Source organism: Coregonus lavaretus (genome assembly GCF_964263955.1).
Source record: "Coregonus lavaretus genome assembly, contig: HAP1_SCAFFOLD_2711, whole genome shotgun sequence".
Taxonomy (NCBI): domain Eukaryota; kingdom Metazoa; phylum Chordata; class Actinopteri; order Salmoniformes; family Salmonidae; genus Coregonus; species Coregonus lavaretus.
Genome location: NW_028156099.1, coordinates 45,816 through 67,613, shown reverse-complemented (window position 1 = coordinate 67,613; position 21,798 = coordinate 45,816). Strand labels below are relative to the sequence as shown.

Here is a 21,798-nt window from a genome sequence, read left to right as displayed (position 1 = left end):
AAGTTCGCTTCAGCTTGAGGTCACGAACAGATGGCCGGACATTCTCCCTCAGGATTTTTTTGGTGGAACCATGAATTCTGCTGTCTATTTATCACAGCAAGTCTTCCAGGTCCTGAAGCAGCAAAACAGGCCCATATTTTACTGTTGGTATGATAATCTTTTTCTGAAATGCGGCGTTACTTTTACGCCAGATGTAATGGGACACACACCTTCCAAAAAGTTCAACTTTTGTCTCGTCAGTCCACAGAGTATTTTCCCAAAGGTCTTGGGGATCATCAATATGTTTTCTGGCAAAAATGAGACGAGCCTGATGTTATTTTTGCTCAGCAGTGGTTTTCGTCTTGGAACTCACTGCCCAGTCTCTTTCTTATGGTGGAGTCATGAACACTGACCTTAACTGAGGCAAGTGAGGCCTGCAGCTCTTTTGGATGTTGTTGTGGGTTCTTTTGTGACCTCTTGGATGAGTCGTCGCTGCGCTCTTGGGGTAATTTTGGTCGGCCGGCCACTCCTGGGAAGGTTCACCACTGTTCCATGCTTTCGCCATTTGTGGATAATGGCTCTCACTGTGGTTCGCTGGAGTCCCAAAGCTTTAGAAATGGCTTTATAACCTTTTCCAGACTGATGGATCTCAATTATTTTCTTTCTCATTTGTTCCTGAATTTCTTTGGATCTCAGTATGATGTCTAGCTTTTGAGGATCTTTTGGTCTACTTCACTTTGTCAGGAAGGTCCTAGTTAAGTGATTCCTTGATTGAGAACAGGTGAGGCAGTAATCAGGCCTGGGTGTGGCTAGAGGAATTGAACTCAGGTGTGATAAACCACAGTTGAGTTCTGTTGTAACGGGGGGGCAAACCCTTTTTCCCACAGGGCCATGTGGGTTTGGATTTGGTTTTCCCTTAATAATAACAACCTTCATTTCAAAACTGCATTTTGTGTTTACTTGTGTTATCTTTGACTAATATAAAAATTAGTTTGATGATCTGAAACATTTAAGTGTGGCAAACAAATAACAAATCAGGAAGGGGGCAAACACTTTTTCACACCACTGTAATCGGTCAATTGAAATAAATTCATTAGGCCCTAATCTATGGATTTCACAGGACTGGGCAGGGGCCCACCCACTGGGGAGCCAGGCCCAGCCAATCAGAATGAGTTTCTCTGCACAAAAGGGCTTTATTATAGACAGAAATACTCCTCAGTTTCATCAGCTGTCCGGGTGGCTGGCCTCAGGATTTCGTCACTGTATTTTTGTTTATTCAAATTGCTGGCTAATATTCGTTTTGTATGTGTAGCAAACTGTGAGTAGCATTTTTTTGTTTGTTATTTGTATAGTTTAGGTCAGAAACAGCGCCCCGTGTTTTCATTGCCGGTATTACCGAATATCCCAGTATGGCACAAGGTCGGTATGAAGGTATGACAATCTGCATACTGCCCAAGCCTAGTCTCTCTGTAGGTCCAGTAGTCTCTCTGTAGGTCCAGTAGTCTCTCTGTAGGTCCAGTAGTCTCTCTGTAGGTCTAGTAGTCTCTCTGCAGGTCCAGTAGTCTCTCTGCCGGTCCAGTAGTCTCTCTGCCGGTCCAGTAGTCTCTCTATAGGTCCAGTAGTCTCTCTGTAGGTCCAGTAGTCTCTCTGTAGGTCCAGTAGTCTCTCTGTAGGCCCAGTAGTCTCTCTGTAGGTCCAGTAGTCTCTCTGTAGGTCCAGTAGTCTCTATGTAGGCCCAGTAGTCTCTCTGTCGGTCCAGTAGTCTCTCTGCAGGTCCAGTAGTCTCTCTGTAGGCCCAGTAGTCTCTCTGTAGGTCCAGTAGTCTCTCTGTAGGTCCAGTAGTCTCTCTGCCGGTCCCGTAGTCTCTCTGCAGGTCCCGTAGTCTCTCTGTAGGTCCAGTAGTCTCTCTGTAGGTCCAGTAGTCTCTCTGTCGGTCCAGTAGTCTCTCTGTCGGTCCAGTAGTCTCTCTGCCGGTCCAGTAGTCTCTCTGTAGGTCCAGTAGTCTCTCTGTAGGTCCAGTAGTCTGTCTGTCAGGCTCTGTGTGTAGAGGAGGAGTTGTGGAGGTGACCCACTAAAAGAGGTTCCCCTGGGACGGACGGACCGACTGACCGACCGGAACAGGCTAGTATAATGGAGCGAGCCCAGCCAAGCCTGGTTCAATGGTATTATGTGGGCCAGGGCTGTGACAGCTGAGCTCCTGTGTGTGTGTGCGTGTGTGAGGAGAGAGGTGTGTGTGTCTTGTACCTGGTGCTCCTCTGAGGCCCCTCAGGGCCCCTGATGTAGGGTGAACCAGAGTTCAGCTCCTGGGTTCAGCAGACCGGTTCACATGTCTCTAGGGAATCTATTGACTTCTCAAACGTAGAGTTCTCCAAGAGGTTGTTTTAAGGTTTTTAGGTGATCATGCACGAGTGCCTTAATCTTAACTTGACACTGTTTTGATTTAATGTATTCCCACTGTAAAGTGTTTAGAGATCTTGGGTTAATGCACTTTATATAAAGGTTGACTTGACATATCCCCTGACAGAATACATATAGCTTCTGGGGGCTTATCAGTGACAGCAGGTGATGAAGGTGATTGACTGTTACTGTCTTCTGTCCCTGCTCCAGTGTTTGCCAGCTCAGAGCCTGTGCCAGGATTCCAGGGGGACACTTTACAACTGGCATTCATCGACCTCCGACAGGTAAACAGCACCACCACTCATCCTACGGCCTACTTTTCCCTCTCCTCTGGCTGACTCCTCACCTCTCCTCTGACCCAGTAGCACACCTCTCCTCTGACCCAGTAACACACCTCTCCTCTGACCCAGCAGCACACCTCTCCTCTGACCCAGTAACACACCTCTCCTCTGACCCAGTAACACACCTCTCCTCTGACCCAGTAACACACCTCTCCTCTGACCCAGCAGCACACCTCTCCTCTGACCCAGTAACACACCTCTCCTCTGACCCAGTGACACACCTCTCCTCTGAGCCAGCAGCACACCTCTCCTCTGACCCAGTGACACACCTCTCCTCTGACCCAGCAGCACACCTCTCCTCTGACCCAGTGACACACCTCTCCTCTGACCCAGCAGCACACCTCTCCTCTGACCCAGTGACACACCTCTCCTCTGACCCAGTGACACACCTCTCCTCTGACCCAGTAACACACCTCTCCTCTGACCCAGTAGCACACCTCTCCTCTGACCCAGTAGCACACCGTCCTCTGACCCAGTAGCACACCTCTCCTCTGACCCAGTAGCACACCTCTCCTCTGACCCAGCAACACACCTCTCCTCTGACCCAGTAACACACCTCACCTCTGACCCAGTAGCACACCTCTCCTCTGACCCAGCAGCACACCTCTCCTCTGACCCAGTAACACACCTCTCCTCTGACCCAACAGCACACCTCTCCTCTGACCCAGCAGCACACCTCTCCTCTGACCCAGCAGCACACCTCTCCTCTGACCCAGTAACACACCTCTCCTCTGACCCAGTAGCACACCTTTCCTCTGACCCAGTGACACACCTCTCCTCTGAGCCAGCAGCACACCTCTCCTCTGACCCAGTAACACACCTCTCCTCTGACCCAGTGACACACCTCTCCTCTGAGCCAGCAGCACACCTCTCCTCTGACCCAGTGACACACCTCTCCTCTGACCCAGCAGCACACCTCTCCTCTGACCCAGTGACACACCTCTCCTCTGACCCAGCAGCACACCTCTCCTCTGACCCAGTGACACACCTCTCCTCTGACCCAGTGACACACCTCTCCTCTGACCCAGTAACACACCTCTCCTCTGACCCAGCAGCACACCTCTCCTCTGACCCAGTAACACACCTCTCCTCTGACCCAGTAACACACCTCTCCTCTGACCCAGTAACACACCTCTCCTCTGACCCAGCAGCACACCTCTCCTCTGACCCAGTAACACACCTCTCCTCTGACCCAGTGACACACCTCTCCTCTGAGCCAGCAGCACACCTCTCCTCTGACCCAGTGACACACCTCTCCTCTGACCCAGCAGCACACCTCTCCTCTGACCCAGTGACACACCTCTCCTCTGACCCAGCAGCACACCTCTCCTCTGACCCAGTGACACACCTCTCCTCTGACCCAGTGACACACCTCTCCTCTGACCCAGTAACACACCTCTCCTCTGACCCAGCAGCACACCTCTCCTCTGACCCAGTAACACACCTCTCCTCTGACCCAGTAACACACCTCTCCTCTGACCCAGTAACACACCTCTCCTCTGACCCAGCAGCACACCTCTCCTCTGACCCAGTGACACACCTCTCCTCTGACCCAGTGACGCACCCCTCCTCTGACCCAGTAGCACACCCCTCCTCTGAGCCAGTGACACACCTCTCCTCTGAGCCAGCAGCACACCTCTCCTCTGACCCAGTGACCCACTGTCCCTGTAGGTCAGGATTAGCCCTACATTACCCTGGCTCCAAGTCAACTGTTATGGATCCATTAAGCCATTACCAGCTCAGCTATCAGCTCTGTCTTACTCTCTTAGTGTTGATGTGACCTGGTTAATCTGGGCCTCAGGTCCAGTAGGGTCTGGTCTGGTCCAGTAATGGGTCAGGTTAGGTACAGGTTAGATCTGGTCCAGTAATGGGTCAGGTTAGGTACAGGTCATTTCCACATTGCTTCTTCATATAAATCCACCAGTGTTCTATGATTCCACTATTAGTTTGTGTGTCTTACTGTCTGCAAACAGCTACTTTGTCTTAGCAAGTTGTAGCTAAAATCAATTGTGTTAGCCGCTAATCGCTAGTTAGCTGGCTAAATGTACTAAGAGTCAGCGCAAACGTAGCTATCTAATACAGCCGGATACTAGCGCTGGTGTAGGCCTCGTTCAGCCATGTTGATTTAGCAACGATATCTTCCGAATCAGAGTAGGCAAAGCATGAAAATGTCAGCTAGCTACATGACGTCAAAGACTGGGGATGAGTTCATATCGTTCACTCAGGCCTTTTACCATTGAAGAAGAAATGGTCATTTCCAGTCTGCTGAACTGGGTGTGTCTCCCATAGACACCAATGCAATAGCAGCTGGGACTGGTTCCAGTCTACTTAACTGGGTGGGTCTCCCATAGACACCAATGCAATAGCAGCTGGGACTGGTTCCAGTCTCCTTAACTGGGTGTGTCTCCCATAGACACCAATGCAATAGCAGCTGGGACTGGTTCCAGTCTCCTTAACTGGGTGTGTCTCCCATAGACACCAATGCAATAGCAGCTGGGACTGGTTCCAGTCTCCTTAACTGGGTGGGTCTCCCATAGACACCAATGCAATAGCAGCTGGGACTGGTTCCAGTCTACTTAACTGGGTGGGTCTCCCATAGACACCAATGCAATAGCAGCTGGGACTGGTTCCAGTCTACTTAACTGGGTGGGTCTCCCATAGACACCAATGCAATAGCAGCTGGGACTGGTTCCAGTCTCCTTAACTGGGTGTGTCTCCCATAGACACCAATGCAATAGCAGCTGGGACTGGTTCCAGTCTACTTAACTGGGTGGGTCTCCCATAGACACCAATGCAATAGCAGCTGGGGCTGGTTCCAGTCTACTTAACTGGGTGGGTCTCCCATAGACACCAATGCAATAGCAGCTGGGACTGGTTCCAGTCTACTTAACTGGGTGTGTCTCCCATAGACACCAATGCAATAGCAGCTGGGACTGGTTCCAGTCTACTTAACTGGGTGGGTCTCCCATAGACACCAATGCAATAGCAGCTGGGACTGGTTCCAGTCTACTTAACTGGGTGTGTCTCCCATAGACACCAATGCAATAGCAGCTGGGACTGGTTCCAGTCTACTTAACTGGGTGTGTCTCCCATAGACACCAATGCAATAGCAGCTGGGACTGGTTCCAGTCTACTTAACTGGGTGTGTCTCCCATAGACACCAATGCAATAGCAGCTGGGACTGGTTCCAGTCTCCTTAACTGGGTGTGTCTCCCATAGACACCAATGCAATAGCAGCTGGGACTGGTTCCAGTCTCCTTAACTGGGTGGGTCTCCCATAGACACCAATGCAATAGCAGCTGGGACTGGTTCCAGTCTACTTAACTGGGTGTGTCTCCCATAGACACCAATGCAATAGCAGCTGGGACTGGTTCCAGTCTACTTAACTGGGTGTGTCTCCCATAGACACCAATGCAATAGCAGCTGGGACTGGTTCCAGTCTACTTAACTGGGTGGGTCTCCCATAGACACCAATGCAATAGCAGCTGGGACTGGTTCCAGTCTACTTAACTGGGTGTGTCTCCCATAGACACCAATGCAATAGCAGCTGGGACTGGTTCCAGTCTACTTAACTGGGTGTGTCTCCCATAGACACCAATGCAATAGCAGCTGGGACTGGTTCCAGTCTCCTTAACTGGGTGTGTCTCCCATAGACACCAATGCAATAGCAGCTGGGACTGGTTCCAGTCTACTTAACTGGGTGTGTCTCCCATAGACACCAATGCAATAGCAGCTGGGACTGGTTCCAGTCTACTTAACTGGGTGGGTCTCCCATAGACACCAATGCAATAGCAGCTGGGACTGGTTCCAGTCTACTTAACTGGGTGTGTCTCCCATAGACACCAATGCAATAGCAGCTGGGACTGGTTCCAGTCTACTTAACTGGGTGGGTCTCCCATAGACACCAATGCAATAGCAGCTGGGACTGGTTCCAGTCTACTTAACTGGGTGGGTCTCCCATAGACACCAATGCAATAGCAGCTGGGACTGGTTCCAGTCTCCTTAACTGGGTGTGTCTCCCATAGACACCAATGCAATAGCAGCTGGGACTGGTTCCAGTCTACTTAACTGGGTGGGTCTCCCATAGACACCAATGCAATAGCAGCTGGGACTGGTTCCAGTCTCCTTAACTGGGTGGGTCTCCCATAGACACCAATGCAATAGCAGCTGGGACTGGTTCCAGTCTACTTAACTGGGTGGGTCTCCCATAGACACCAATGCAATAGCAGCTGGGACTGGTTCCAGTCTACTTAACTGGGTGTGTCTCCCATAGACACCAATGCAATAGCAGCTGGGACTGGTTCCAGTCTCCTTAACTGGGTGTGTCTCCCATAGACACCAATGCAATAGCAGCTGGGACTGGTTCCAGTCTACTTAACTGGGTGGGTCTCCCATAGACACCAATGCAATAGCAGCTGGGACTGGTTCCAGTCTACTTAACTGGGTGGGTCTCCCATAGACACCAATGCAATAGCAGCTGGGACTGGTTCCAGTCTACTTAACTGGGTGTGTCTCCCATAGACACCAATGCAATAGCAGCTGGGACTGGTTCCAGTCTCCTTAACTGGGTGTGTCTCCCATAGACACCAATGCAATAGCAGCTGGGACTGGTTCCAGTCTACTTAACTGGGTGGGTCTCCCATAGACACCAATGCAATAGCAGCTGGGACTGGTTCCAGTCTACTTAACTGGGTGTGTCTCCCATAGACACCAATGCAATAGCAGCTGGGACTGGTTCCAGTCTACTTAACTGGGTGGGTCTCCCATAGACACCAATGCAATAGCAGCTGGGACTGGTTCCAGTCTCCTTAACTGGGTGTGTCTCCCATAGACACCAATGCAATAGCAGCTGGGACTGGTTCCAGTCTACTTAACTGGGTGTGTCTCCCATAGACACCAATGCAATAGCAGCTGGGACTGGTTCCAGTCTCCTTAACTGGGTGGGTCTCCCATAGACACCAATGCAATAGCAGCTGGGACTGGTTCCAGTCTACTTAACTGGGTGTGTCTCCCATAGACACCAATGCAATAGCAGCTGGGACTGGTTCCAGTCTACTTAACTGGGTGTGTCTCCCATAGACACCAATGCAATAGCAGCTGGGACTGGTTCCAGTCTACTTAACTGGGTGGGTCTCCCATAGACACCAATGCAATAGCAGCTGGGACTGGTTCCAGTCTACTTAACTGGGTGGGTCTCCCATAGACACCAATGCAATAGCAGCTGGGACTGGTTCCAGTCTCCTTAACTGGGTGGGTCTCCCATAGACACCAATGCAATAGCAGCTGGGACTGGTTCCAGTCTACTTAACTGGGTGTGTCTCCCATAGACACCAATGCAATAGCAGCTGGGACTGGTTCCAGTCTACTTAACTGGGTGTGTCTCCCATAGACACCAATGCAATAGCAGCTGGGACTGGTTCCAGTCTAGTTAACTGGGTGTGTCTCCCATAGACACCAATGCAATAGCAGCTGGGACTGGTTCCAGTCTACTTAACTGGGTGGGTCTCCCATAGACACCAATGCAATAGCAGCTGGGACTGGTTCCAGTCTACTTAACTGGGTGGGTCTCCCATAGACACCAATGCAATAGCAGCTGGGACTGGTTCCAGTCTCCTTAACTGGGTGTGTCTCCCATAGACACCAATGCAATAGCAGCTGGGACTGGTTCCAGTCTACTTAACTGGGTGGGTCTCCCATAGACACCAATGCAATAGCAGCTGGGACTGGTTCCAGTCTACTGAACTGGGTGGGTCTCCCATAGACACCAATGCAATAGCAGCTGGGACTGGTTCCAGTCTACTTAACTGGGTGGGTCTCCCATAGACACCAATGCAATAGCAGCTGGGACTGGTTCCAGTCTACTGAACTGGGTGTGTCTCCCATAGACACCAATGCAATAGCAGCTGGGACTGGTTCCAGTCTACTTAACTGGGTGGGTCTCCCATAGACACCAATGCAATAGCAGCTGGGACTGGTTCCAGTCTACTTAACTGGGTGGGTCTCCCATAGACACCAATGCAATAGCAGCTGGGACTGGTTCCAGTCTACTTAACTGGGTGTGTCTCCCATAGACACCAATGCAATAGCAGCTGGGACTGGTTCCAGTCTACTTAACTGGGTGTGTCTCCCATAGACACCAATGCAATAGCAGCTGGGACTGGTTCCAGTCTACTTAACTGGGTGGGTCTCCCATAGACACCAATGCAATAGCAGCTGGGACTGGTTCCAGTCTCCTTAACTGGGTGGGTCTCCCATAGACACCAATGCAATAGCAGCTGGGACTGGTTCCAGTCTACTTAACTGGGTGGGTCTCCCATAGACACCAATGCAATAGCAGCTGGGACTGGTTCCAGTCTACTTAACTGGGTGGGTCTCCCATAGACACCAATGCAATAGCAGCTGGGACTGGTTCCAGTCTACTTAACTGGGTGTGTCTCCCATAGACACCAATGCAATAGCAGCTGGGACTGGTTCCAGTCTACTTAACTGGGTGGGTCTCCCATAGACACCAATGCAATAGCAGCTGGGACTGGTTCCAGTCTACTTAACTGGGTGTGTCTCCCATAGACACCAATGCAATAGCAGCTGGGACTGGTTCCAGTCTCCTTAACTGGGTGTGTCTCCCATAGACACCAATGCAATAGCAGCTGGGACTGGTTCCAGTCTACTTAACTGGGTGGGTCTCCCATAGACACCAATGCAATAGCAGCTGGGACTGGTTCCAGTCTCCTTAACTGGGTGGGTCTCCCATAGACACCAATGCAATAGCAGCTGGGACTGGTTCCAGTCTACTTAACTGGGTGGGTCTCCCATAGACACCAATGCAATAGCAGCTGGGACTGGTTCCAGTCTACTTAACTGGGTGTGTCTCCCATAGACACCAATGCAATAGCAGCTGGGACTGGTTCCAGTCTACTTAACTGGGTGTGTCTCCCATAGACACCAATGCAATAGCAGCTGGGACTGGTTCCAGTCTACTTAACTGGGTGTGTCTCCCATAGACACCAATGCAATAGCAGCTGGGACTGGTTCCAGTCTACTTAACTGGGTGTGTCTCCCATAGACACCAATGCAATAGCAGCTGGGACTGGTTCCAGTCTACTTAACTGGGTGGGTCTCCCATAGACACCAATGCAATAGCAGCTGGGACTGGTTCCAGTCTACTGAACTGGGTGGGTCTCCCATAGACACCAATGCAATAGCAGCTGGGGCTGGTTCCAGTCTACTTAACTGGGTGGGTCTCCCATAGACACCAATGCAATAGCAGCTGGGACTGGTTCCAGTCTACTTAACTGGGTGTGTCTCCCATAGACACCAATGCAATAGCAGCTGGGACTGGTTCCAGTCTACTTAACTGGGTGTGTCTCCCATAGACACCAATGCAATAGCAGCTGGGACTGGTTCCAGTCTACTTAACTGGGTGGGTCTCCCATAGACACCAATGCAATAGCAGCTGGGACTGGTTCCAGTCTACTTAACTGGGTGGGTCTCCCATAGACACCAATGCAATAGCAGCTGGGACTGGTTCCAGTCTACTTAACTGGGTGGGTCTCCCATAGACACCAATGCAATAGCAGCTGGGACTGGTTCCAGTCTACTTAACTGGGTGGGTCTCCCATAGACACCAATGCAATAGCAGCTGGGACTGGTTCCAGTCTACTTAACTGGGTGTGTCTCCCATAGACACCAATGCAATAGCAGCTGGGGCTGGTTCCAGTCTCCTTAACTGGGTGTGTCTCCCATAGACACCAATGCAATAGCAGCTGGGACTGGTTCCAGTCTACTTAACTGGGTGTGTCTCCCATAGACACCAATGCAATAGCAGCTGGGACTGGTTCCAGTCTACTTAACTGGGTGGGTCTCCCATAGACACCAATGCAATAGCAGCTGGGACTGGTTCCAGTCTACTTAACTGGGTGTGTCTCCCATAGACACCAATGCAATAGCAGCTGGGACTGGTTCCAGTCTACTTAACTGGGTGTGTCTCCCATAGACACCAATGCAATAGCAGCTGGGACTGGTTCCAGTCTACTTAACTGGGTGGGTCTCCCATAGACACCAATGCAATAGCAGCTGGGACTGGTTCCAGTCTACTTAACTGGGTGGGTCTCCCATAGACACCAATGCAATAGCAGCTGGGACTGGTTCCAGTCTACTTAACTGGGTGGGTCTCCCATAGACACCAATGCAATAGCAGCTGGGACTGGTTCCAGTCTACTTAACTGGGTGTGTCTCCCATAGACACCAATGCAATAGCAGCTGGGACTGGTTCCAGTCTAGTTAACTGGGTGGGTCTCCCATAGACACCAATGCAATAGCAGCTGGGACTGGTTCCAGTCTACTTAACTGGGTGTGTCTCCCATAGACACCAATGCAATAGCAGCTGGGACTGGTTCCAGTCTAGTTAACTGGGTGGGTCTCCCATAGACACCAATGCAATAGCAGCTGGGACTGGTTCCAGTCTACTTAACTGGGTGGGTCTCCCATAGACACCAATGCAATAGCAGCTGGGACTGGTTCCAGTCTACTTAACTGGGTGGGTCTCCCATAGACACCAATGCAATAGCAGCTGGGACTGGTTCCAGTCTACTTAACTGGGTGGGTCTCCCATAGACACCAATGCAATAGCAGCTGGGACTGGTTCCAGTCTACTTAACTGGGTGGGTCTCCCATAGACACCAATGCAATAGCAGCTGGGACTGGTTCCAGTCTCCTTAACTGGGTGTGTCTCCCATAGACACCAATGCAATAGCAGCTGGGACTGGTTCCAGTCTACTTAACTGGGTGGGTCTCCCATAGACACCAATGCAATAGCAGCTGGGACTGGTTCCAGTCTCCTTAACTGGGTGTGTCTCCCATAGACACCAATGCAATAGCAGCTGGGACTGGTTCCAGTCTACTTAACTGGGTGTGTCTCCCATAGACACCAATGCAATAGCAGCTGGGACTGGTTCCAGTCTCCTTAACTGGGTGGGTCTCCCATAGACACCAATGCAATAGCAGCTGGGACTGGTTCCAGTCTACTTAACTGGGTGTGTCTCCCATAGACACCAATGCAATAGCAGCTGGGACTGGTTCCAGTCTCCTTAACTGGGTGGGTCTCCCATAGACACCAATGCAATAGCAGCTGGGACTGGTTCCAGTCTACTTAACTGGGTGTGTCTCCCATAGACACCAATGCAATAGCAGCTGGGACTGGTTCCAGTCTACTTAACTGGGTGGGTCTCCCATAGACACCAATGCAATAGCAGCTGGGACTGGTTCCAGTCTACTTAACTGGGTGTGTCTCCCATAGACACCAATGCAATAGCAGCTGGGACTGGTTCCAGTCTACTTAACTGGGTGTGTCTCCCATAGACACCAATGCAATAGCAGCTGGGACTGGTTCCAGTCTCCTTAACTGGGTGTGTCTCCCATAGACACCAATGCAATAGCAGCTGGGACTGGTTCCAGTCTACTTAACTGGGTGGGTCTCCCATAGACACCAATGCAATAGCAGCTGGGACTGGTTCCAGTCTACTTAACTGGGTGGGTCTCCCATAGACACCAATGCAATAGCAGCTGGGACTGGTTCCAGTCTGCTGAACTGGGTGTGTCTCCCATAGACACCAATGCAATAGCAGCTGGGACTGGTTCCAGTCTACTTAACTGGGTGTGTCTCCCATAGACACCAATGCAATAGCAGCTGGGACTGGTTCCAGTCTACTTAACTGGGTGGGTCTCCCATAGACACCAATGCAATAGCAGCTGGGACTGGTTCCAGTCTACTTAACTGGGTGGGTCTCCCATAGACACCAATGCAATAGCAGCTGGGACTGGTTCCAGTCTACTTAACTGGGTGGGTCTCCCATAGACACCAATGCAATAGCAGCTGGGACTGGTTCCAGTCTACTTAACTGGGTGGGTCTCCCATAGACACCAATGCAATAGCAGCTGGGACTGGTTCCAGTCTACTTAACTGGGTGTGTCTCCCATAGACACCAATGCAATAGCAGCTGGGACTGGTTCCAGTCTACTTAACTGGGTGTGTCTCCCATAGACACCAATGCAATAGCAGCTGGGACTGGTTCCAGTCTACTTAACTGGGTGGGTCTCCCATAGACACCAATGCAATAGCAGCTGGGACTGGTTCCAGTCTACTTAACTGGGTGTGTCTCCCATAGACACCAATGCAATAGCAGCTGGGACTGGTTCCAGTCTCCTTAACTGGGTGTGTCTCCCATAGACACCAATGCAATAGCAGCTGGGACTGGTTCCAGTCTACTTAACTGGGTGTGTCTCCCATAGACACCAATGCAATAGCAGCTGGGACTGGTTCCAGTCTACTTAACTGGGTGTGTCTCCCATAGACACCAATGCAATAGCAGCTGGGACTGGTTCCAGTCTAGTTAACTGGGTGGGTCTCCCATAGACACCAATGCAATAGCAGCTGGGACTGGTTCCAGTCTACTTAACTGGGTGTGTCTCCCATAGACACCAATGCAATAGCAGCTGGGACTGGTTCCAGTCTACTTAACTGGGTGGGTCTCCCATAGACACCAATGCAATAGCAGCTGGGACTGGTTCCAGTCTCCTTAACTGGGTGTGTCTCCCATAGACACCAATGCAATAGCAGCTGGGACTGGTTCCAGTCTCCTTAACTGGGTGGGTCTCCCATAGACACCAATGCAATAGCAGCTGGGACTGGTTCCAGTCTACTTAACTGGGTGTGTCTCCCATAGACACCAATGCAATAGCAGCTGGGACTGGTTCCAGTCTACTTAACTGGGTGTGTCTCCCATAGACACCAATGCAATAGCAGCTGGGACTGGTTCCAGTCTACTTAACTGGGTGGGTCTCCCATAGACACCAATGCAATAGCAGCTGGGGCTGGTTCCAGTCTACTTAACTGGGTGTGTCTCCCATAGACACCAATGCAATAGCAGCTGGGACTGGTTCCAGTCTACTTAACTGGGTGGGTCTCCCATAGACACCAATGCAATAGCAGCTGGGACTGGTTCCAGTCTACTTAACTGGGTGTGTCTCCCATAGACACCAATGCAATAGCAGCTGGGACTGGTTCCAGTCTACTGAACTGGGTGGGTCTCCCATAGACACCAATGCAATAGCAGCTGGGACTGGTTCCAGTCTCCTTAACTGGGTGGGTCTCCCATAGACACCAATGCAATAGCAGCTGGGACTGGTTCCAGTCTACTTAACTGGGTGGGTCTCCCATAGACACCAATGCAATAGCAGCTGGGACTGGTTCCAGTCTCCTTAACTGGGTGGGTCTCCCATAGACACCAATGCAATAGCAGCTGGGACTGGTTCCAGTCTACTTAACTGGGTGTGTCTCCCATAGACACCAATGCAATAGCAGCTGGGACTGGTCTGCTTAGTTCATTGACTTTCATTGAACTAGAAAAAAAAACCTGAAAATACCAGCGAGTGGGGTGTCTGGTTTCCTCTTCTGTCTCTGATGAAGGAAGAGAAAACCTGGACAATCTAATAGAGTACCACAGTATGAGTCATAATATCATCAAACCTAGCGGTCAAACACGGAAATGGTTCTAATTGTTTTTCCACCATTGATTTATTTATTTTTTCCCATCATTTTCTATGGGGATTTTCTAAACCCTTTAAATAAGGGCTGTGTTTCGTGGAGGCTTACCCTGGCGTGGCATTTTGATAATTGTGTAAATCTCAATTGGACAAGGTGACTTTTATTAATATATTGGCCTGTATTGAAATACAAATGCCTGTCTCAAGCTTCACATCACCAGGTCCTCTGTAGCTCAATTGGTAGAGCACGGCGCTTGTAACGCCAAGGTAGTGGGTTCGATCCCCGGGACCACCCATACACAAAAATGTATGCACGCATGACTAAGTCGCTTTGGATAAAAGCGTCTGCTAAATGGCATATTATTATTTATTTATTTTTTATTTTTTTATTTTTTTATGATCTGGACTAGACTGCCAAAACCAGGCAAAGGTAAGATGTTAGCTACATTTTGTAATGATTAAATGAGCTACATTTGTTTAAATTGACAGTTCTGTGAACTTTCTTGGGCAAGTTTTACATTTACACAATACCCGTTATCTAGATAGTTAGCTCATGGTTAGCTGGTTAGCAACATTAGCCTGGCTACATGGCTACATTACACAATACCCGTTATCTAGATAGTTAGCTCATGGTTAGCTGGTTAGCAACATTAGCCTGGCTACATGGCTACATTACACAATACCCGTTATCTAGGTAGTTAGCTCATGGTTAGCTGGTTAGCAACATTAGCCTGGCTACATGGCTACTTTACACAATACCCGTTATCTAGATAGTTAGCTCATGGTTAGCTGGTTAGCAACATTAGCCTGGCTACATGGCTACTTTACACAATACCCGTTATCTAGATAGTTAGCTCATGGTTAGCTGGTTAGCAACATTAGCCTGGCTACATGGCTACTTTACACACTACCCGTCATCTAGATAGTTAGCTCATGGTTAGCTGGTTAGCAACATTAGCCTGGCTACATGGCTACATTAGCCATCTATTTGTCTAGCCATTAAAATGCATTGGGAATTCATAAAGACTAGTTTAGCTTTCTCTAGCTTGCTAGTTAACTTGCTAGCTAACTTAGATGGTGAAGCTAGACGTTCTTGATAGTGTATGTTTGTGTCTGTGGGTGAAGGGTGGGTGTTCTAATTTCAGTAATACTTGAAGCTAGCTACCCCAGCTAGCTATATTATTTAGTCTGGCTTTTTGAGAGGTTTCAGAGATGGACTGATTTTAGCGTCTCTCGAGTCAACAGTGTGCTTACTGTACTGCGGGAAGACATTGATCTGTTTGCTGTTACCCTCTGGACAGCCAATCATTTTAGTTCTACCTGCTATGGTGGCTTATAGTAGACAAGGTTATGTGACCTTATTTAGTCCTACCTGCTATGGTGGCTTTTAAATGAATTGGGATTCACACATTTGTTTTTTTAGGTAGAATTACTGTCATGGTATTGATGCCATATTGTAAACCTTGTTAGCACCTTCTCTATTCCAGAACCAATGGGCGTGCCTGAGTCTCATCACCTCTCAACTAGGTCAGCTGTTTCAACCTGGAACACTATTCTGAGTCTCATCACCTCTCAACTAGGTCAGCTGTTTCAACCTGGAACACTATTCTGAGTCTCATCACCTCTCAACTAGGTCAGCTGTTTCAACCTGGAACACTATTCTGAGTCTCATCACCTCTCCACTAGGTCAGCTGTTTCAACCTGGAACACTGTTCTCCTGCTTTGGTCTGTTTCAGTCATTGCAGGAAGTCTTAAAGAGCAGGAGTGTGTGCAGGGTTTTGTCCCAGCCCAGCTGTAACACCTGACTTAAATAATCAACATAACGAATCACGGCGATAGGCTATGATTTATAATCAGATATGAGCTGGGCTGGAACAAAAGCTTATACACACTCCTGCCAATCAGATCTGGATTCATTTAGATGGTATTGATATATAAATCATGCGCCACTCTCTAGTCTCCAATGGTCCCAGTACCGGTTGATTATCAGGCATCTCTAGTCTCCAATGGTCCCAGTACCGGTTGATTATCAGGCATCCCTAGTCTCCAATGGTCCCAGGACTGGTTGATTATCAGGCATCCCTAGTCTCCAATGGTCCCAGTACCGGTTGATTATCAGGCATCCCTAGTCTCCAATGGTCCCAGTACCGGTTGATTATCAGGCATCCCTAGTCTCCAATGGTCCCAGTACCGGTTGATTCTCAGGCATCCCTAGTCTCCAATGGTCCCAGTACCGGTTGATTCTCAGGCATCCCTAGTCTCCAATGGTCCCAGTACCGGTTGATTCTCAGGCATCCCTAGTCTCCAATGGTCCCAGTACTGGTTGATTCTCAGGCATCCCTAGTATCCAATGGTCCCAGTACCGGTTGATTATCAGGCATCCCTAGTCTCCAATGGTCCCAGTACCGGTTGATTATCAGGCATCCCTAGTCTCCAATGGTCCCAGTACTGGTTGATTCTCAGGCATCCCTAGTCTCCAATGGTCCCAGTACTGGTTGATTCTCAGGCATCCCTAGTCTCCAATGGTCCCAGTACTGGTTGATTATCAGGCATCCCTAGTCTCCAATGGTCCCAGTACTGGTTGATTATCAGGCATCCCTAGTCTCCAATGGTCCCAGTACTGGTTGATTATCAGGCATCCCTAGTCGCCAATGGTCCCAGTACTGGTTGATTATCAGGCATCCCTAGTCTCCAATGGTCCAGTACTGGTTGAATATCAGGCATCCCTAGTCTCCAATGGTCCCAGTACTGGTTGATTATCAGGCATCCCTAGTCTCCAATGGTCCCAGTACTGGTTGATTATCAGGCATCCCTAGTCTCCAATGGTCCCAGTACTGGTTGATTCTCAGGCATCCCTAGTCTCCAATGGTCCCAGTACTGGTTGATTCTCAGGCATCCCTAGTATCCAATGGTCCCAGTACCGGTTGATTATCAGGCATCCCTAGTCTCCAATGGTCCCAGTACCGGTTGATTATCAGGCATCCCTAGTCTCCAATGGTCCCAGTACTGGTTGATTCTCAGGCATCCCTAGTCTCCAATGGTCCCAGTACTGGTTGATTCTCAGGCATCCCTAGTCTCCAATGGTCCCAGTACTGGTTGATTCTCAGGCATCTCTAGTCTCCAATGGTCCCAGTACTGGTTGATTATCAGACATCCCTAGTCTCCAATGGTCCCAATACTGGTTGATTATCAGGCATCCCTAGTCTCCAATGGTCCCAGTACTGGTTGATTATCAGGCATCCCTAGTCTCCAATGGTCCCAGTACTGGTTGATTATCAGGCATCCCTAGTCTCCAATGGTCCCAGTACTGGTTGATTATCAGGCATCCCTAGTCGCCAATGGTCCCAGTACTGGTTGATTATCAGGCATCCCTAGTCTCCAATGGTCCAGTACTGGTTGAATATCAGGCATCCCTAGTCTCCAATGGTCCCAGTACTGGTTGATTATCAGGCATCCCTAGTCTCCAATGGTCCCAGTACTGGTTGATTATCAGGCATCCCTAGTCTCCAATGGTCCCAGTACTGGTTGATTATCAGGCATCCCTAATCTCCAATGGTCCCAGTACTGGTTGATATTCAGGCATTCCTATGGACAGATACTCCAATCTTCTTCTTTATTCTTCTTGCTTTGCAGCTCCTTCATGGTTATCTTTGGTCTCTTTGTTGCCTCTCTGATTAATGCCCTCCTTGCCTGGTCTGTGAGTTTTGGTGGGCGACCCTCTCTTGGCAGGTTTGTTGTGGTGCCATATTCTTTCCATTTTTAATAATGGATTTAATGGTGCTCTGTGAGATGTTCAAAGTTTCTGATATTTTTTTATAACCCAACCCTGATCTGTACTTCTCCACAACTTTGTCCCTGACCTGTTTGGAGAGCTCCTTGGTCTTCATGGTGCCGCTTGCTTGGTGGTGCCCCTTGCTTAGTGGTGTTGCAGACTCTGGGGCCTTTCAGAACAGGTGTATATATACTGAGATCATGTGACACTTAGATTGCACACAGGTGGACTTTATTTAACTAATTATGTGACTTCTGAAGGTAATTGGTTGCACCAGATCTTATGTAGGGGCTTCATAGCAAAGGGGGTGAATACATATGCACGCACTACTTTTCCGTTATTTATTTTGCAGAATTTTTTGAAACATGTTATTTTTTTCATTTCACTTTCACCAATTCGGACTATTTTGTGTATGTTCATTACATGAAATCCAAATAAAAATCAATTTAAATTACCGGTGGTAATGCTACAAAATAGGAGAAACGCCAAGGGGGATGAATACTTTTGCAAGGCACTTTAGAGATGAATATATTGAGTGTGTACACTACCGGTCAAAAGTTTTAGAACACCTACTCATTCAAGGGTTTTTCCTTAATTTTTGCTATTTTCTACATTGTAGAATAATAGTGAAGACATCAAAACTATGAAATAACACATATGGAATCATGTAGTAACCAAAAAAGTGTTAAACAAATCAAAATATATTTCATATTCAAAATAGCCACCCTTTGCCTTGATGACAGCTTTGCACACTCTTGGCATTCTCTCAACCAGCTTCATAAGGTAGTCACCTGGAATGCATTTCAATTAACAGGTGTTCCTTCTTAAAAGTTAATTTGTGGAATTACTTAACTTCTTAATGCGTTTGAGCCAATCACTTGTTGTGACAAGGTAGGGGGGTATACAGAAGATAGTCATATTTGGTTAAAAAAAACAAGTCCATATTATAGCAAAAACAGCTCAAATAAGCTAAGAGAAATGACAGTCCATTATTACTTTAAGACATGGTCAGTCAATACGGAAAATATCAAGAACTTTGAACGTTTTTTCAAGTGCAGTCGCAAAAACCATCAAGCGCTATGATGAAACTGGCTCTCATGAGGACCGCCACAGGAATGGAAGACCCAGAGTTACCTCTGCTGCAGAGGATAAGTTCATTAGAGTTACCAGCCTCAGAAATTGCAGCCCAAATAAATGCTTCACAGAGTTCAAGTAACAGACACATCTCAACATCAACTGTTCAGAGGGGACCGTGTGAATCAGGCCTTCATGGTCAAATTGCTGCAAAGAAACCATTACTAAAGGACATCAATAAGAAGAAGAGACCTGCTTGGGCCAAGAAACACGAGCAATAGACCGGTGGAAATTTGTCCTTTGGTCTGGAGTCCAAATTGGAGATTTTTGGTTCCAACCGCTGTGTCTTTGTGAGACGCGGTGTGGGTGAACGGATGATCTCCGCATGTGTATTTCCCACCGTAAAGCATGAAGGAGGAGGTGTTATGTTGTGTGGGTGCTTTGCTGGTGACACTGTCAGTGATTTATTTAGAATTCAAGGCACACTTAACCAGCATGGCTACCACAGCATTCTGCAGTGATACGCCATCCCGTCTGGTTTGGGCTTAGTGGAACTATCATTTGTTTTTCAACAGGACAATGACCCAACACACCTCCAGGCTGTGTAAGGGCTATTTGACCAAGAAGTAGAGTGATGGAGTGCTGCATCAGATGACCTGGCCTCCACAATCCCCCGACCTTAACCAAATTGAGATGGTTTGGGATGAGTCGGACCGCAGAGTGAAGGAAAAGCAGCCAACAAGTGCTCAGCATATGTGGGAACTCCTTCAAGACTGTTGGAAAAGCATTCCAGGTGAAGCTGGTTGAGAGAATGCCAAGCATGTGCAAAGCTGTCATCAAGGCAAAGGGTGTCTATTTGAAGAATCTCAAATATAAAATATATTTTGATTTGTTTAACACTTTTTTGGTTACTACATGATTCCATATGTGTTATTTCATAGTTTTGATGTCTTCACTATTATTCTACAACGTGGAAAATAGTAAAAATGAAGAAAGACTTTTGACCGGTAGTGTAGGGGTGTGTGTTATCATGTGTATGTGTGTCTGTACCTGTGTGTGTGTCTCTTCATAGTCCCCGCTGTTCAATAAGGTGTATTTTTATCTGTTTTTTAAAATTGTGGAATAGAGTTCCATGTAGTCATATCTCTATGTATTACTGTGCGCCTCCCATAGTCTGTTCTGGACGTTGGGACTGTGAAGAGACCTCTGGTGGCATGTCTTGTGGGGTATGCATGGGTGTCCGAGCTGTGTGATAGTAGTTTAAACAGACAGCTCGGTGCATTCAGCATGTCAATACTTCTTACAAAAACAAGTAGTGATGAAGTCAATTTCTCTCTACTTTGAGCAATTAGAGATTGACATGCATATTATTCATGTTAGGTCTCTGTGTACATTTAAGGGCCAGCCGTGCTGCCCTATTCTCAGCCAAATGTAATTTTGTGGCACCTGATCACACGAGTTAAAACTAGGACCTGCCTTATTGATATTGTTGTTAAGAAGGCAGAGCAGCGCTTTATTATGGACAGACTTCTCCCCATCTTAGCTACTGTTGTATCAACATGTTTTGACCATGACAGTTTACAATCCAGGGTTACTGCAAGCAGTTTAGTCACCTCAACATGCTCAATTAACACATTATTAATTACAAGATTTAGTTGAGATTTAGGGTTTAGTGAATGATTTGTGGTCCTCTGTAGCTCAGCTGGTAGAGCACGGCACTTGTAACGCCAAGGTAGTGGGTTCGATCCCCGGGACCACCCATACACAAAAAAAAAATGTATGCACGCATGACTGTAAGTCGCTTTGGATAAAAGCGTCTGCTAAATGGCATATTATTATTATTTATTATTATATTTGTCCCAAATACAATGCTTTTTTGTTTTTGAAATATTTAGGACTAATTTATTTCTTGCCACCCATTCTGAAACTGACTGCAGCTCTTTGTGTTGCAGGGATTTCACTTGCTGTAGTAGCTGACTTGTAAAGTGTTGGGTCATCCGTATACATAGACACACTGGCTTTACTCAAAGCCAGTGGCATGTCGTTAGTAAAGATTGGAAAAAGTAAGGGGCTTAGACAGCTGCCCTGGGGAATTCCTGATACTACCTGGATGATGTTGGAGAGGCTTCCATTAAAGAACACCCTCTTGAACAGTATAAAACAATCAGAATGGAGAAAGATCCATTTGAAATCACTTAGAATGTATGTGTTGCCACCCTAGGGTCATAATTTAGAACTTTTATTATTCAAAAACATAAAATACCTTCAAAAATGTGAAAAATATTGTGATATATTTTGTCCGTATCTCCCAGCTTTTTGTTTAATTTATGTATACTTTTGTTAACATTGATGTTTGTTTACCGTTTTAACAGAAGTGCTTAATTTTGATTCACTGAAGCGGCCCATTAGTAAAAGCCAATCACATTGGCCTATTACCATAGGAGCCTATCAAATTGGAAGGCTGTGGCCCCGGCCACAGGGCAGCTTGATGCGTTCGTTTATCAGGCCAGATCTGGTGTGCCTGTGTAGAGAGCGCCTGTATCAGGCCAGATCTGTGTTTAGGCCAGGGAGGGTTGACCTCAGATGAAGAGATCCATCCCAATGTCTCTCTGCTAATTACTGCATGGCACTACTAATGGGTGCCTGGTTACTTGATGTTTTAAATATGAAAAACATCTTAAAGATAAGTGAGCC

The 21,798-nt window shown here is 48.0% G+C and overlaps 1 protein-coding gene across 1 annotated transcript in view; it reads left to right on the top strand.

Annotated features, from left to right (window-relative positions):
* Nucleotides 1-1,388: 1,388 nt before the first annotated feature.
* The window catches only part of LOC311126856 (exocyst complex component 6-like), a gene marked incomplete at its 5' end in the record, with an annotated part of 33,783 nt that continues 13,373 nt past the window's right edge, over nt 1,389-21,798 (top strand). Inside the window, 2 exons of the mRNA XM_084200835.1 lie at nt 1,389-1,410; nt 2,587-2,660. Coding sequence (XP_084056961.1) covers nt 1,389-1,410; nt 2,587-2,660 — 96 coding nt within the window. The remainder of the gene's footprint in view (nt 1,411-2,586; nt 2,661-21,798) is intronic.